The sequence below is a fragment of the Jatropha curcas genome, chromosome 11, assembly GCF_041381405.1.
Source record: "Jatropha curcas cultivar XTBG-Jc1 chromosome 11, XTBG_Jcur_1.0, whole genome shotgun sequence".
In the NCBI taxonomy this organism is placed as follows: domain Eukaryota; kingdom Viridiplantae; phylum Streptophyta; class Magnoliopsida; order Malpighiales; family Euphorbiaceae; genus Jatropha; species Jatropha curcas.
Window position 1 is genome coordinate 3,828,054 of NC_143161.1, and position 18,188 is coordinate 3,846,241.

The window sequence follows — 18,188 nt, forward strand, 5'->3', positions numbered from 1 at the left end:
GTTTAGGAAGTGCAAGACAACTTTTCTTTTTCTTGCGATAATCTTTCTTTTTCGTTAATTAATTTCCATTTAAATTAAGGAAAATATATATAATTCTTTAATTATGATGTGAAGGAAGTGTTATTACACTAATTATTATTCGATTTAATAATTGAGTGTTTGTGACTTTTAATAAATTAAAATTTTGCATTAAAGACATGTTGGTGATGAAGAGAAGGACACAACACACAAGAAGCTGCATAAGGGACCCAATAACCCAACCTTTAGTTTCTTCTTTTTCATTTATTTTTTGTTGTTATTAGGGATTGTTTTTAATTTTTTCCCTTTTTTTTTGTTATTTATTTAATTTAAAAGTTTTTTTTTTGGGTCTCAATGTTTATTAGGGCATTGTGACCACTTAGCAGTACATCACCTATTTTGGAAGAGATCCTTGTGGAACATGGTATTGTAGGGATATTAAACGATGGGCTCTAGGAACCTTCCTTACACCATTTTATTTATAATATATTTTTGGAAGAAAAAGAAAATTTTAATTTCTACTAAAGCCATCCTTACAATTTAATATCTCATATTCATATTCATAATTCGAGCTTTAACCTCATCCCCAATTGGTCATTCAATTTTTTTTTTTATCCTTATAAACAAATTCTACAAATGCAATTCGTTTATAAATTATATTTTTTTTTATTTAGAATGAAAAAATAAATATTTTAATTTTACGAATTCAATTTATGGAATATAATATAGCTAAATTAACTATTAATTAGGTGAAATTCCAAACAAAGTTTATAAAATTAAATAATTTGAATTTTTTTTATGACAAAATAATCTATGCTCTTAGTCTTCTAAGATTATCATATCAATAGTATTTTAACAATTAAAAGTAAATGAAAATTTTAATTCTGAATTTATTGCAAATACAATTAATATAATTAAATGATATCCTTTAAACTGAACATACTAAATATTAAAAATTTATTTGTAAATGACCGGAACTCATTTATAAATAAATGTTTAAAACATTTATTCTTACTAAATGGAACGTTTAATTTTATTTTGATTTAGCATTTTTACTAAAATCTTGAGGTCGACATCCAGATAAAAAAGAAATTTCCTTATAGACATGCATTTTTAGAAGTCATAAAGGGCCATAGTATGATTACACCTTTGTAATTTAGTTGGGTTTGGTTTGCCCCCAAATCAAATGCTAAAGTAAGCATCTGTTACCTGTTCAGCTGCTCCCTTGTCTCGAGGTAACCTCCCAAATGAACCAAATTTCAAAAAGCAACTCTTTTTATATTTGTCTTTCTTTCCTTCTACTAATTTTTTTATGCATTAGAAAAAATATATATATAATTATTTAAAGATAAAAAACATTGTTGTTAATAGTAATTTAATAAATTGTAATACTTTATTTTAAAAGTGAAAGTTATTTTCAGAAAAAAAAAATCAAAAAAGTGAAAGCTAGAAAATTTGAAATCGTGAAAAGATTTTCCTTCAAAATCACCTCATGCTTAAGGGTATATTAATTCATCCGCGTAATAAGAATATATACATAGTTTTTGCAATCAAGAGATGTAATTTCGATAAATATATTTTTTGTTACACTTCCTTGAATCAAATTTATGTTACAGAAAAAAATTTTTACCCTTTTAAAAAAGTGGATTGCACATGAATCTTTCACTGTTAGGGAAATTGGAAATTGCTTAATTAACATTTTTGGTGAAAGGAAATGTTTTTAATAATTATTGTGTGCAAGTTTTGAATTGGTCTAAAAACAACTACCAACTCACATGAAATAGAATAGGCTATAGTCCTATTATGCAATTGCTATGTAACATTTGTAACAAACCTTTGACTAAAAGACCATATCCTTAATTTCGTCACCGCCTGTTACAGGTAACAAACGCATTCTTGATATTTGTGCATAATGGAATATATGCTTTTCCAGGAATAACTACAGGTAACGACAAATGAAGCGAATACCACCACTTACAGAAACCTAAATAATGTTTTCTGTCTTCATTTATGAAATTCAAATAAATTACACGATCTTTTACACACACAAAAAAAAAGGCATCGTTCGCTTACCTTCAGTCTTTTATAGGAGGCAAGCAACATACTTTTATTATGGGATTATATTAATAACTGGTTTCATTACAGATTATAGACTAAACTCCTGTTGGTGTTTTGGTATACGGCCTCGCAAGAGCACTCTTCAAGAATTCACCATTTTCATTACCTAATCAAGCAATGACATAGGAAATGCTATCTCCACTCCACACGGTATAATTGCAATGATTAGAGATTTTTGTAGAACACTGCCTGATCCAGCTGCCATTTGCTTTGTGCTTCTGCTCATCATCGGCAACTGTTATAGAATCTTTTAGCCGATAGTCATCACAACTCCGTTTAGGAGGCGACACCGACGGCTACACCGCCCATTCCTGAACTGCTGCCAATTCCAACACCTTCAATGTTTTTCCGCACCATCTCACTGCTGTTTCTCCGGTTTCCCATTTTCAGCTTACCTTCAACTCTCTGATCTTTTGACACTTTACTGTTCTCTGACATTCTATGTCTTTGCAGACTAGATTCCTTCACCTTCTCTGACTCCTTCCCAGTGCCACTATTTTTCATTACAGCTTCGATGTTCGCTGGTAAAGTTTCACCAGCTTCACGAGGCTCTATCACATGGCAATCAGTTGTCCCAAAGGACTCAACATTAGAGTCAGCATTGTTATGTCCTGACTTAGAAAGCAATTGTGATCTTGTAGCACCTCTACTCCCTGGACTAGGTGACTTCTGATGTACTTTAGCTAGCTTGGTTTTAGATGATGTGGCCTGAGACATAGTAGAAAAGCAGGCTTCATTTTCTCGCAAAATATATATATAACTCAGATAATACAAACAAAAAGTCATTTTCAGGCAGAAAGGAGTGAACTTGGACTAACATCCAGAAACATCACAAAGAAAGGGTCATGTAGAGGCTCACAAAGGCCATCTCATAGCAAATGAAAGCAACCTAATATAGAAAATCTCTAGGCAATTCCCATTATCATGCTTTTTAAAAATAGATTCCTACATTAAAATAAATCTGCCTCAACAAGTCTCTTTAAATGAATAGTTCCTTCAAGTTCATCAAACGACAGAATGGAATATCATATTTTTACAGGAGCATCAAATGGTCAAAATGAAATTGATTCCTTCAGAAACAAAAAAGTATAGAAAACAGCTTGGCAATTTTGGGGATGACATTTTATCGGTGCATGAATAATGTCTAGAACCTGATGACTAATGGTACAAGAGATAATTCAGCAAAATCTGTTGCATGTGCTAATGGAATAGTATGCCTTCTTATATTTTTTTTCCAACAGTAAAATAGATTAATTAATAAACATTATTTCCTTTAGTCTTCCCCTATGATTCATGCTTCAACTTGTAATTATGTCGTCATATAGAATTCCCCTTCAAACAAAGTGTTTCCTCATTCAACATTTGGCATATAGTTGCTTACTTTTCGCTATAATGGGTTTGGGAGGAAGAAAAAAAAAAGAGGAACCTTGTGTGCAGTTAGTCATGGCACTAAGCATTTCTTCCTACCTGAAAATAGATTAATTAATAAACATTATTTCCTTTTGTCTTCCCCTCAAAGTTGATTCACGCTTCAACTTGTACTTAGGTAGTCATATAGAATTTCCATTCAAACGAAGTATGTCCTCATTCAACATTTGGCATAAAGTTGCTTACATTAAGCTGTAAGGGTTGGGGAAGAAAAATAAAAGAGGAACCTTGTGTGCACTTAGCCATAGCAGTTATCATTTCTTCCTTCTTTAAAGATGCCAAATCTAATTTCTTAGGTCACCAACCAACCCTAACAGCATTACAACATTTCAGCATGAACCCTTCAACCATTCATGATACAGCTTATATGTCTGATGCTTGATCCCTCTCAATACTTATAGTACTTAGCAGCAGAATTTTGTAGTATGCTGAAAGATGTTCTCGTCAGAAATTAACAAATGCAGAACAAATCTGTTCATTTATAACTACATGCACATCACATGAAAGAACACGACAATTGATCTACACAACTATTAGCACGTGGCTTATGATCAATAGACATGCTTATTATAGATTGACTTTACTACTATCTTGCCATTAATTCAATAAAATTATTGAATTTGTTAATTATTACTATGCAAAATGACTACATTGAGACCAAGCAGTGGAAATCTGCTAATGTACCTTGTTTCCACTGGAACCTGGTGATGCAGCACTGTTGTAGAAAGAAGGCATAGGAGTTGCTTTGAAATTAAGGCTTTTCCGCAATTGTTTAATTTCAGCCTCAGTCTTTTCCTAAAACAATGGTAATCCGTTAAATTCATACAAATTAAACTGCAGGAGAAAATTATGTGTAAGAATTGGTGTTCAAATAAAAGCAAATTAATCCATTAAAACCTTAATTGTGCATTTGGGATGTCCTTTGGCACTCAATCAGAAGTTTCACAGTACACAATAATTGAAACTTCTAATAGAGAAGCATTAACATTTATACCAATCTTCCTTTGACATAAATGAAGTAGGCCACACCCACAATTAAATTTCCAATAATTTTACTGATAATAGTATCATATAGTTATTGAAAGATTTCACTTACTTGTGTCCGCGCTTGAATCTGATTCATCTCAGCCTCCTTAGCATGCATTTTTTCTTCTAACTTCATATAGAACTGAATCACAAGAAGAAAGAGGTAAGTATTCAAATCCCTAAAGTTTAAAAAAGTCATAAATAAAAAATAGCAATCTAGCTTGCCTCTTTCCTCCTTTCTGCTCGTTCATGACTTTTGAAATTGAAAGCTGCAGTAGTCCTCCTTGTGTCTGCCTTAGCTGAGCTAGCAGTCTGCTTAAGCCTGCAACATATACGATTCGACATATAAGTCAGAAGATATAAACATAAGCATTTTCACAAATCAACAGACACAATGATATATCCAACATACCTGTTTGCATTCTGAGTTGTTCTTGGTTCAACTTTCTTTGATCCAGAAGGTTGAGATTCAACTACTTTCTTTAACTTTGGTTCTTTTTCACTAGCAATATAAGAAGATAGGTAGTTTAAATGGATGTGATCCCATTTAACATGCAGATTTGCAATTTGCAAGAGACAGCAAGTACCTCTTATTTGCAAGATTTGATCTTGAATTATAACCTTCAGAATCCTGCGTACAAAAGACCAAGCAAATTCCAGGAAGAGCTTCAAATGAGAACATTAAGTAAACATAAAAAATATACAGTTGACAAACCTAGAATATTGCCTTAGGAAAGCAAACCTCTCTTTTTGGAGTTCTAAGCAGCGAACGTCTAGTTGGAATGGCAGCTTGCGGCAACTCATTTTCTGATTTCATTCTTTGCGAACTTTCTCTGTCCCTTCTATTCTGCTTCTTTGCAACAGTTTTTGATGCATCATTATAATTGCTTCTCTTGAATTGGCTGCTATTAACTTGAGACTTCAATCCACGCTTTATATATTTACTCCCTATTGCAGCTCTTAACTAGAGAGAGAGAAAAATAGTGTACAGGTTATTAAGTACGCCATTGGAAAAAATTTTAATACCAAATATGGGACGGACAAAAAAATACAGCACATAGGCATATTTCTGGTAAGAAAGCAAGCTTAAACCCAATTATCCTACACCAAGAGATTATTGTTTTCTGAGCTTGCACGAATCATGATATATTTTTATTCTTTTTGACTTTTTTTCTCTGCCTGTAATTAACAAAAAGTCGTTGATAGAATATAAATCCAAACCTTTGGAGAAAGATTATGCTGAGGAACTGTAGTTGTTTGATCAATCCTAGCCTTTTCGCTCTTTTGGGATGCGTCAATGGATATTGATTCTTCCCCATTAGCAGTAATGCCATTCAGGTTCTTGCTTACTTCTATTTCTCGTCTATCATTATTGTTAGATCTAGTTTCAGTTTGATGAGCTTCCTGTGGTATAACATTTTCAAGTACACATTCTACCAAAACATTGTCTGAAGCAGGTTCTATTTGAGATTCAGAAGACAAAACATCAGGATCTTCTCTTTCATATTCCATTCTCTCATATTCTCCAGGATACTCTGAACCATCAGGGCTCTCATCAAAGTTTGCATATTGGCTGCTATTGTTTGCATGATCAAATTGACCTCCAGCATATCCATCATATTCTGTATAGTCAGCATTCTCAAGCACATCCTCATCAGAGTGATCATAATTGCTACTTTCAATGACATTATCATCTTCTCTGTAACCCACATCTTCAAAGGCATCATTTTCACTTTGGTATTCTCTCCCACTTTGGCCCTCCAAGGAATCTGGTAGCCTCATACCCTTTTTCTTGAAATGGGCTTCAAAATAAGCCTTTTTCTCAGTAACTGAACCTGGTCTTGAGTATTTCTCAACCTCTTCAAGGTATCTATTGTGAGAGAAAGACGACCTCCTTTCCCATGACAAGTTTTCACTTTCAAATCTTCCAAATGATATAGAGCCAGAGTGCAAAGAATCTGTCTGCCAAATTTGAAGGAATGGAGTTAAGAAGCTGACAATGGAATGAGTAATCCGCAGCGGCAGAGCTAAAAACAAGTTAATATTCAAGCAAGCAAACTTCTATTAATCCAGAACGTGCAGAACAATTGGCAACAGGCCAACGGCCACAGAATCTCACATTTTATAGCAGATTGACATTTATTATTATACCGAGTCCATATAAGATAAAGAGATAAGGAAAAATAGCTACTTTGAAATTAATATACTGTTTTATAACAGATAAATATAGGAACATGAATTCAGAATTCCATCATATTGCTATCAAAGATACACAGTGTTGCCCTTCTTTATATTGAGAAGCCAAGACTTTCGCTACTGCAGTGTGGTTGCTGTTTAGGATAAAGCTCTATCCAGGGATTATCATGATAGTAATTCACCAAAAGAGCTTTATTTTATTTTATATATTTATTTATATGTGGATCAAATGAGGTTTTTTAGAAAATAATCATTGAAGAATCAGATGCTACTGTGCAAGTTTGCAGATTTGGCAACGATAATGATGCTAATAATAGTTAATGGTAGTACTGAAAATAGTGAACCATCATCAATAATCAAACATCAAAGCAGAAAGCAACCAAATTACTATTTTTTCCACCTAATTTTCCAATAAAATCACTGATAATTAAATCAAGCTTGGTAAGAAACGGATTATCAAACTCAATCATGAAAAAACATATAGAAGTATTAATCACAGTTAGATCCTTGAGAATAAAATCAGTAAAGGAAAGGAAAAATAATAATAACGATACCTGAAAACTAACGTTATAAGGTTCCTCAAACTCTCCCGCCATACTTGACCAAATCAAGCGCTAAACCACTCCCAATCACCTGCTAATACAAAACAAATCAAGATACAAAAACAATAACAAAAATCATATTACACTCCAGTTCCTAAAGTCCACCATAATTACCTTAAGCAGGCATTTGCAGAAATAGAACACGAAAAAATTCACTGATACTTCCAGCAGAGATCCAAACTGACTCCAGAATAGCTCTGTCCAAAACCTCTTCGCCGCCAATGAAAGAGACAGAACAGTTCTTTTCCTTATAATGAAAATAGAAAGAGAAGCAAAGAAAGAAAAAAAAATGCTTCTGAGAGAATGAAATAAAGGAATCGCGTGTATTAAGAGTAAATGCCAAACACCAAACACCTCCCTACTTACAGATCTCTCTCCCTCTCTCTCTCTCTCTCTCTCTGTGTCTGTCTACCAGTGACAGAGATCTCTTTCTTCAAAGGAAATGATAACTTTCTCTGTTTGGTGTGAATGTACTGTTTAGTGACTTAAAAAAAAAAAAAATTAAACAACGTGTGAATCTAATCAAAATGGGGATTGCTTAAAAAAAGGTTAATCAAAGCCATCATGTGCTGCTTCTCCTTCCTTCCTCTTTTTTTTCTTTTTTGTAATTTTTTTCTTGTCTTATTTTGATCAGGACATTCAATTAACAGTAAACAGATACTTGACCAGTTTGTTCTAACAGCTGTTGGTTGATTTGAAAATTTTTAGATAATTGGATCAATTGAAAAAGTTTATGGGTCACCTCAAAAAAAGAAAAAGAAAAAGTGTATGGGTCAGTTTAATAATTTAGCTTAAAAACTATTTCACGTGTATGATTCTCCGTCCGTCATCTCATATTGTGGTCCTCGGGATCAACGGTCTACAATGCGGGATCTGGTTTGGTGAATCTAACGGTGGTATCCGAATCAAATGGTGGATTGGACATGAACATATATGGAAAGGTAGGCTTCCGCCACGTTTCAGTAACTAAACTGTTGACTTCGTTTTTGACTAATACAGTTCTGTAATTTGGATTAACCATTAATCATAAGCTAATTAATTACCTGCTGATTTTTCTTTTTTTTTTTTTAATTATCTTAACCAATAATATTTTCTTTTCAGTCTTTATCTTTTGCCTTTTGGTTAATTTTCTAGAGTCTAATAATTCTTTTAAGTGTCCTACAGGTGGCCAATAATAGCAGTGCCAGTCAAAAGAGGCCAGATAGCAGTGGCCAGTGAGCCCAATTAATGTGGAAATGAACCCTTTTTTTTTTTTCATGATAGAGAAATATATTGCCTTTAGCAATTAGAAATAAAAAGAAAAAAAAAATCCTCCTCCTTGTAAGTTGTAAGCTGGTTGATTAGGAATATAATCTAATAACCTTCTTATTATAATAATTTATTTTTATTTTATAAACTGACAATAAGCTACGAATTCTTGATTTGATAAATAAAATTCATCTAAAAATATAATTCAATAGATTAATTTATTTGCTAATCATATTTAAAAAGTTCAACCAATTCAACTATCCATTAAATATATTTTCATAATTATAATTGTACTTTATATCCTTATCTTCAATAAAATATAAAGAAAAAGATTGATAATAAGATAAAGCATTTCTTTTCTCAAACAAATCCTGTCTCTAGAAAGCTTGTTCTGGTAAACAAATCAAAATAATGATTGTAACAATTGAGTTGTGAGTTTGCCTTTTGAGATCACTTAATTTTTGTCCAAACACAGAAATCAACCCCACCCAAAAAAAAAAAAAAAAAAATGGCTGACCTGATCTAAAACTAATATCCAAGTGGGACCCCAAAACTTTTGGATTGCATGATTAAAACTATAGATTAATACAATGATTAGAGCCGTTAGATTAAAGGGGTCCATGAATCCATTCGCTTTGGTTAAAGCTTTGAGCGAAAGCCATTGGGAACAAAACCACAATTCCATCATTGCACGTGCATGGGCCGTGCATGTTTCGCTCTCTCCGGCAATTGTATGTTACTGCCGGCCCACGCTAGCCTTGTAAGTTCAGATTTCTCTCCTCCTCCAACGATCTGAGGAAATTTGGAGTTGGATCTCGACCGTTCATGTTAGATAGTTGGACCAACTGCTTTGTGGTCCTACCTGCACGTGTATCAATGGAATGGATTGCGCCACGTTGGTGGCAGGAGAGTCGTGTGCCATTCCTTCCATTTGCAATCGAGCATGGGATATGGTAGTGGTTCTTGAAAATCCGACCTTAATCCCCTGAGATGGTACATGGATTTTTATTGAATATTCTTTTTGGTGTAAAATTAATTTAAGATAAAGATCTATTTAATCTGTTCTCAAAAAAAAAAAAAAAAAATTTCCTTATAAAAATTAAAAAAATTTTGAAAATGAGAAATAGTTTACTTTTATTCTCATTTTTCTTCTCCATATGAGAATTTACATTCATTTCCTCTTTTTTCTTTAATATTTCTTTCTTAATTTGGACATTTAAAAGTTTATCCTCTTAATTTAGAATTTTGGCTGCCCTACTGCTTCCATTAATTCAAACTTTTAGTATATTTATTTTTTGTAATTTCATATATATCTATATCAAGATTTAGCGAGCTAAAATAAAGATAGTCATTCTCTTATTTTTATCTATTGCTTCATCCGTTCATGACTTGAACATGAAACTCAACAAGAGACCTCCAAGATAGGATTTAATGGCAGGCCCTTCCTTCCTTCCTCCCTCCCTCAACAAAAAGAAAAAAGGAAAAATAGTGTTTTGACTAAACATTTAACATTTTAATTGGAAAGGTCAAACATTTCAGGTCCTACAAACAGATGTACAAGATTACATTTGGCAATAATAAGCATTGAACATCGACAATAAGCCAACTCTCTCTATTCCCTAGCCCTTACTAACCTTCCTCCAAAAGAAAAATACAACAAACTACCAAATAGATACACACTTGCTACCTAATCTATTTAGTTTATATCCAATGTACCTAATTAGTCTTTTCTTGCATCAAACAAAAGGTTTCACAAATTTAATTACAATAGATCACAACACATCCATCATCCATGTATGTATGTACACATTTTTTTTTTTTTTTTTATAATGACATCACGAATAATGATACCATACAAGAAGGTACCTTCTAGCTTACAGTAATGACAATGATGCAAAAAGAGTCTAAACAAAGACCCTACCCATGTGACACCACACATAACCCAACTTGATGTTCTCTTGAAGATGTATGTATATAACATGCATATATTAAAAATTAGTATTATGGTAAGAGATCCACATCAAAATGGAAGTCCATGGCTGCAACTATAAAATTAAACAACCATAGAAGAATAAAAACAAGGGTGGTGGGGTTCAGGTAGTAGATCAAATTTGCTTGGCAAAGGAGTATAATTCAATTTTTGAAAAAAAAAAAAATTTAATTTTTCATGATTAAGTAAAATTATTTTTTGGCTTAACTATCTAGGCTGAATCCACCACCGAGTATAGAATTAATATTTAGAGAGTTAAGATAGAAAAACTTGCAGCAGCTAGTGTGACAATTGACACCGGCCCTTGCCAGAGCTATAACGTGAAAGTTTCTTCACATTTGGCAAACCCACGTGAATATTTTCTGTTAGTATATAATGAAATTTGTTGTTTCATGTGAGTCCATGTGTTTTTGTATTTATTATTGTCTTCTTGGATATGACTTAATTTATTCATAACGCATCTGAATGTGAGAGTTTCATTTATTGCCACAGGCATCCAATTATCAAACTATATAAATCAGAAAATTTGTTGCTTTGCTAAAGCTCTGCTCTAAAACAAAATAGTCAGTACTTTTTTTTGAGTAGAATTCTTATTTTAGTGCATTACAAGTACTTGTATTTTTTTTTTTCAATGTAATTCATTTTTTTGATAATCTAAATTTAAATTAGTATTATTTAGTACAAGCCATTCTGTATAAAAGAGGGTAATTGTCGTTTTCTACAGGATATTTCACATTTTTATGCACATTTTCTTGTTCGAAAGAATCCCTGGACTTGGTTAGATTAATTGAAAATTTTTTAAAAGACCAATTTGATCTTAAGCCTTAAAGAAAGCACCTAGTGACGAAGATGTTTAATAAGATTAGTTTTCTCGAACAAGTTTTTAGTTGTTTGTACTTGTTCACTTTTTCTTTTGTTTAATGTCATTCCATTAGCACTTTCATGCTAATTCTCCCATCTGCAAATTATAAAGAGGTTAACAATTACAGCAACAGGGAGAGTAGACTGTATCTCCATGTGAACTTTATCTGCATAGTCAAGGGTTTGAAACTTGGAGTATCCACTGTTAGGATATGAACAACTAATATTATTAATTGCAAATGGGAAATTCTCAAAGAACAAATGTTACAAAGATTTGAATTTTCTATCCCCTTTGTACCATGAGAGATTAAACTCAGTCAACTTGGGCTTCATTTTGTAGATGTCCAAAAATTGTGGCCCAGAATTGATGTGGATAGTGTATCATGTAACGGGCCAAGGCCCAAAATACTTGAAATCCTTTTAAACTAGAGCTCAAAATGGATTAGATTCTAATCGAGGCTTTTGTAAGTCATTTGTGAGGGCCCAATAAAGAACTTGAGTCACCACTCTCCAATAGGTCCATTAAATCTTCCATATTTCAAGCAATCTGGTTCCTGTCTACATGCACGGTGTGTATGGACTCCCACCACCGCATCAAATCAATTAAAAATAATTTTTCGAATCGAATAAAGGAATTTTTAATTGTATACTAAAAAAATGTAAAACATTAATAATATTTAAAAAAAAATTATTTTTTAATTGACTCGATACATGAGTGTTCTCATATACAATAAACAAGCCTTATCTTATTTTATTATTATATATGACAATATCTCTCACCCCCTCCCCAATAGGTAACTATTTAAATCTTGATATTTCATTCTGCCTTTAAGAAATTTTCAATTCTCTCAATCAAAAAATAAAATAAAAAAGATAGACTATTAGGTGAGCAATTTTGAGACAATTACAAGTGCGAAGAATTGAATCATTAATGTCAATGGCATGACCACAAAGAGCATTGACTAGTCATTTTAGAGTTGGGCCAGTAGGGCTTCTCTAACTTGAAAGACCAAAGTGTTTGAACCCTAAAGACACTAAAAAAGGGTAGAGCAATCAAAAAAGTCCAAACCAATTACCCACCTTCCATTAGTTTAGTCAAAATCACCATCTAAAAAAGAAGCCCATAGAAAGGGCATCATCACATAAATTTTTCTTCTTTTCCTTTTTCTAAAGTCCAAATTCAAAGAAACTCAAGAGAAAGCTTTTAGCTTAGCCTTAAGAGAGTTAGGAAGATAGATTATTTCAAAAAAGGTAACAAATAGATGGGGACATGGTGTGGTCTTTGACAAGATGTATCCCTAAATTTGCTTTTTAATCTCTGATTTTTTCATAAACATGTATTGTATTGTCATAAAAATGGCTTGTAAAAAGGAACCAAAAGCCATTATCTTGGCCTGTCAATCTCTAAATGGTCCCTGCAATGCAAGCCAAAGGTTTGGTCCCAGCTCTATTGCTTCTGTCTGTGGTTTACCTTACAAGGAGCATGACATTTCTCTGTTTTTCAATTTCAATGTCTCAATTAGTTTTTGTTTGCATGCATTTATTCTCATCTCAAATATTTCTTCTTTTTTTTCATTTTTTTTATTTTTTTTGGAGCAACCCAACTTGCACTATATATTATTTCATTCTTTGTGACAAAAATAGCTTGGAGGAAATTATCTTGTCCAAAACATGAGTTGGGTATTGAATGTTTTTTGAATCTCTAAAATTTCTTTTCCACCTGAATAAATTTTGCAATGATATATAGTACGATTTTTGAATTTAAAAAACGAAGTGTCATAAAAGAAATATACGTGTATTTTCTACCTATGGTTAAACATATGTACCTTTTCTAGTGTTACATGTTATAACATGAAAAATTTCCTGAAAATGAGGAATTATGATTAATTTGTAGTGCTCGGAGAACAGAACTTATAATGTCGGTTGGGTTTTTTTTTTTTTTTCCAAGGGATATTTTGGTGCAAGAGATACAATTAATGTTGCGATCAAGTAAACTAATCCCTAATACACAAGTGAAAACCCTGTCGGTGAGATTTGAGGCAAGGAAAAAATAGTTTGTAAATACAATTTCTTTTAGTTTTAAAAAATACAATTTAATTAATTATTTCAATTACATAATTAATCTTGCAATATTATTTTTTTTATTGATGTGTTTTTATAAAACCCTATTGAAGATTATTATTTTATTAAAAGAGAAATAACAAATGATGATGGAAATTGGACAAAATGAGTGGTAGACTGCTCATAGTAATCTGGTTTTGAGTTTCACCCTCTTCATTCCACTCCTCCCCCATAATAATTATGAGAAAATAATAATAATAATAATAATAAAATGGGTCAATTTAAATTTTAATTCCTCGCATAAAATTGTTATTGATTTTTAAGGATTTGAATCTTGGATGCTGAGCTACCAAATTAAAAGCATGGCCCCTATTAGTAATTAAGAAAGGAGATTGAAGCCACGCACACGTGGACACTACCATATGCTATTTTTCTAATTGCATCATTTTCATTATTTTGTGCCCACACCACCTAATCCTCCATTATTATCTCGTTTTACTTATCATTATTTCTTTACTTTTATAAATTTACATCCAACAAAAAATAAACATTTTGCATTTGGTTTTATTATTCACATTTTATCCATTTCATTTGCATTCACCAAGCAGTAATCTCCTTAAATGATCGCCAATCGTGTGATTTATAAATAAATGGACAATTAATTGAAATAATTTATAGGAAAAATCGAATAAATCGTAGGACCCAAAGGGTAAGTTGGTGTCAAATTTAAGGGTCCATGCCCTTTGTATTATAAGAAAAGAACTGGATAAGTAACTACAAAAGTACTTACTTCATTCTCACAAGTCACGAGTCCCTACCTATCTTTCTCTTCTTTACCCCAAAGCCAGCTTGCAATTGCCTCTATTCGTTTGTTTGGCTTCAATCACTACGTACTTTCATAACCCTAACACCACATGACTGCGGTATGGCAGTAAGGACATCCACATCACATGTCTATGGACCCCACCAATATGCTAAGTCCACGTGTGCTTCTATCTTGCCTAACTGTCCACGTCAACGTGCTGCCACGTAAGATTAAATTTGTTTTCATTTTTAATTTGTCCCGTAACATTTATTTGACCATGTGAATTGTGGCCCGTTGGATAAAGATCGGACGGTCAACGTCGGTTTTGTTTGATTAGTTTAGTGATGATAGCAACAAGCAACTATATTCGAGTATGTACCATTCTTGGGCTAAGGTATAAATGCTGTGATAAATTCCCTCGAAATTTCTTGCATTTTTTCCTTGGAATTTGTCAACAAATTAAATACAAATACAATCTTTTGCTATTTTAAATATCTATGGATGATCGTTATTTAAAATATGTATTGGAAGATCGATTTGTTCGAATAAGGGAAATTAATTTAAGAAATTTAGCCACTGAATATGTAAAATTAACAGTAACAAAAGTAATTTTTGGATTTTTGAAGGAAATAAGGAGGTACAGACATGCATATATGTAAACAAAAATGCCTAATAGGTACATGAAAATAATATTATTTTGTAATAATCATTATCAGCAAGTTAGATTGAAAGAAATGACTATAAACCTAATATATGTTGTCGCCTATTATAATGTTGGAATTAGGTAGCAAGTACATAACAAAGAGAAGCATACAAAATTCTAGTGATGAAATGATTTTGACTTGACTTTTATTTGTTTGTTTGGTTTTGTTCTTTGCGGAATGAAGATTTGACATTGATTGATGCCTATGTAGAATGTCCTTTTCTATTGGAAATACTGTAATAAAAGTTAATTTAAGGAGACGAAGTGAAGTGTCAAGTTAAATTTACTGTCTCAAATAATCGCTTAAAAATAAGTTATGAGAACAATATACAATAAAGTATATAAAAATAAATGTAACGGAGGAAAATATTTATTAATTTCTTTATATTATATATAATATGATAATTATTTTGAGAAATATATATATATATATATATATATATATATATATAATCCTTAATTAAGCTTCTACTGGACATGAAGCAAAATTCTTGAAGCCAAGGCAAATGGAAAGTTGAGCAAAATACAGAGAAAGAACACGCAACCAACCTGCAATATATATAAAGCTGGAAATGATTGATGACACTTTTGGATTGGAGCAAAGTGGTCCTTCTATTTTTTTTTTTTTTACTAGTGGATTGAAAGTGGCCTTGCATTTGTTCCTGATAGGCTTATAGGGTTATAATCTATGAAGTTATGGGCCTAGTTAGGCCCTTTTCTATTGTGTAATTATAATGTCTTGGGGCCCATTAAAGTGAACCCATATGACACACCTTCGAAATGCCTGCTAGTAAAGTGGTAAATTTGTATACACTGTATTTTTGGGCTAAACCGTTAAAAAGTCCCAAATTTTGCATCCTAAATTCAACTTAATTCCATAGACACCCAATTGTAATTTTGTCATAATTATACCCTAATTCAAAATTGATCAAAATTAGTGAATACAATATATCACTCAGTGTTAATTTAAGTAGCAGATTAATAGGGAGAGAATTATTAAAATTGAAATAATTATACGTAAAGTAAAAAGTCATTCGGTCAAATTAGAAAATGTTTTATTATAATTGAAGTGATTTAATTATTTTCTTGATCACATAAAAAATATTAAAAAAAAAGTTAAAAATAATATGTAAATGTGGATGAGAAAATTTTCAATCAATCAATCAATATTACCATGTTCATGAATACATCTTGTCCCATGAATCAAATCATGATTAGGTTATCCTTATGATTTTTAAGAAGAAGCTTCTTGGGGATCTTTCTTGAAAGAAATAAGAGACAGGCTTTATCCTTTTTAGGGCACTTAAGTTCTCATGTTACGGTATAAACAAAGAGGATAATGCTTGACCCAAGCTTCGCCAGCTAAAATCAAATTAAGCAATTAATATCAATTGAATTTCACTATACAAAGTTAGTACTCCAACCAACTGTGGTCCAACTTTTTATAGGAATGGCTCAAATTTCAGCGCTAAAAATTTTTTTTAAAAAAAAAGCAAAATATGAGGTTTAATTTCAACACACGTGGGGGTAAGAGCCCATTTGTTTCTATCCGGCTACAATCCCACGTGAGAGGGCACTAGCCACGGTGATTGACTGTCTCTGCTCATTAAGACCCATCACTTTCTATCTAGGGCATGTTGGTCTTATCTGCTTTTTTAATTGCCATTTTTTATGCCTTAAGTAATAATTAGTAACATGATAAATAATGGGTAAGATCTTTTAACTTGATTTGGTGGCTAATTGGAATGATTTTTAGGTACTTTGGAGATGGTAATTAGTGAGGTTAGGGTTTCAAAGCTAACTTTGTGGAGCGTATGTCTCCTTCTAATGCTACAACCCGCAAAATTGAAATTTTGGGGTTGCCAATTTTGCTTAGCATTTGGTTTAGTTGTTTGATGAGAATGTTGGTGATATGTTCCAACCTTTGACTGCTATTCTATTCATTTGGGTTTATCAAGTGATAGATTTGCAAATTATTATTTTTCTTCATAATTTTAGCTCTTATTAGGTTTCAACTCGAAACCTATTAATTAATCTTAAAAGAAGACTAATATAATTGCTAATTGTATTCCGTTTCCATCTCAAAATATAAGTCGGTTTAGAGTAATTGTTTTATCTCAAACTATAAATCGTCTTTAATATTTTAAGAGTTATTTTTTTTTTTTTTTATCCTTATTTATATTAGATATAATAATTATATTTACAATAAGTTATTATTGATTTCGAGATAAAAGGTAATTTAATTAAATTACCTTGATTTTGTTATAATTTAAAAAAATTAATTATTTTCTTAATTTTCATATAAAAATCTTAAACGACTTATATTTAAGACGGTAGGAATAATATATCACATCGGTATTATTTTAAGCATCGTTAAAAATAATTGCATAAGAAATAAAGAAGTGTTAAACAATTTTAATATTTCTCTTATTTCGCAAGTAAAATTTTGGATATGCAAATGATTTTCAGTGATCCAACGGTCTCAATTGGTTAATTATACATGCTCAATGGAAATAAGTTTAAAGGAAAATTGAAAAAAAATATAATGTGAATTTTAATTTTCTTAATAAGAAGTTAAGATAGGACAATTTTTTTTTTTTTTTTCCCTTTCAAATGACATTTGAAATGGATGGAGGAGTACATAAAACTGGCATTTGCAGAAAGATAGAGTTAGGCAAATTCAAAGTTTGACTACCAAATACAGCCGTTTACGTGTTACTTTAACCTTGATGTTGAATTATAATGTCCGTTGGATGTGGCTTTAATGATGTCTAAATTTGATATGCAACCGAAAGTTTGTGTTCAATCTCATTAAGACCATGATATGAATCTCGTATTTTTTTTATAATTAAAAAAAAAGCTTGATTGCTCCTTTAATAATGTCTTGTTCACATTATTATATAATCATGTGGTATTATAAGCGAAATTTAATATTTTCAATTCAATAAAAAATTAGATCACTTACTCGGCATATATTAAGTTTCAAATCTTATTTTTGATTTTATTTTTTCAAAATGTTTGATATATAATATAAGAAGTTTGGAGCTGAAAAATCATCTAAAATAAGATAAATCCTAATCTATTTTTGATTTAAGCTTAAGAAGTGAATCAAATAAAACGAATGAAACTAAA

At 31.6% G+C, this 18,188-nt stretch overlaps 1 protein-coding gene across 1 annotated transcript; it reads right to left on the bottom strand.

Moving 5' to 3' along the window:
- Nucleotides 1–2,210: 2,210 nt before the first annotated feature.
- Nucleotides 2,211–7,834, bottom strand: LOC105634053 (TPX2 (targeting protein for Xklp2) protein family). Its single transcript, XM_012216820.4, has 10 exons — nt 7,503–7,834; nt 7,341–7,419; nt 5,812–6,552; nt 5,333–5,554; nt 5,178–5,221; nt 5,003–5,092; nt 4,816–4,912; nt 4,661–4,732; nt 4,249–4,359; nt 2,211–2,844 (listed from the first exon to the last, which is right to left on the bottom strand). The coding sequence occupies exons 2-10, from the start codon at nt 7,380–7,382 to the stop codon at nt 2,413–2,415; spliced, it is 1,851 nt and encodes a 616-aa protein (XP_012072210.1). The 5' UTR covers nt 7,383–7,419; nt 7,503–7,834; the 3' UTR covers nt 2,211–2,412.
- Nucleotides 7,835–18,188: the final 10,354 nt, after the last annotated feature.

Excerpts from the sequence above, each read along its gene's own strand:
- LOC105634053 (XM_012216820.4), bottom strand. The coding sequence starts at position 7,382 with ATGGCGGGAGAGTTTGAGGAACCTTATAACGTTAGTTTTCAG. Across the intron at positions 5,555-5,811 it reads AGCATAATCTTTCTCCAAAG|TTAAGAGCTGCAATAGGGAG; the intron begins GTTTGGATTTAT and ends CTCTCTCTCTAG. Across the intron at positions 5,222-5,332 it reads TTAGAACTCCAAAAAGAGAG|GATTCTGAAGGTTATAATTC; the intron begins GTTTGCTTTCCT and ends TTTTGTACGCAG.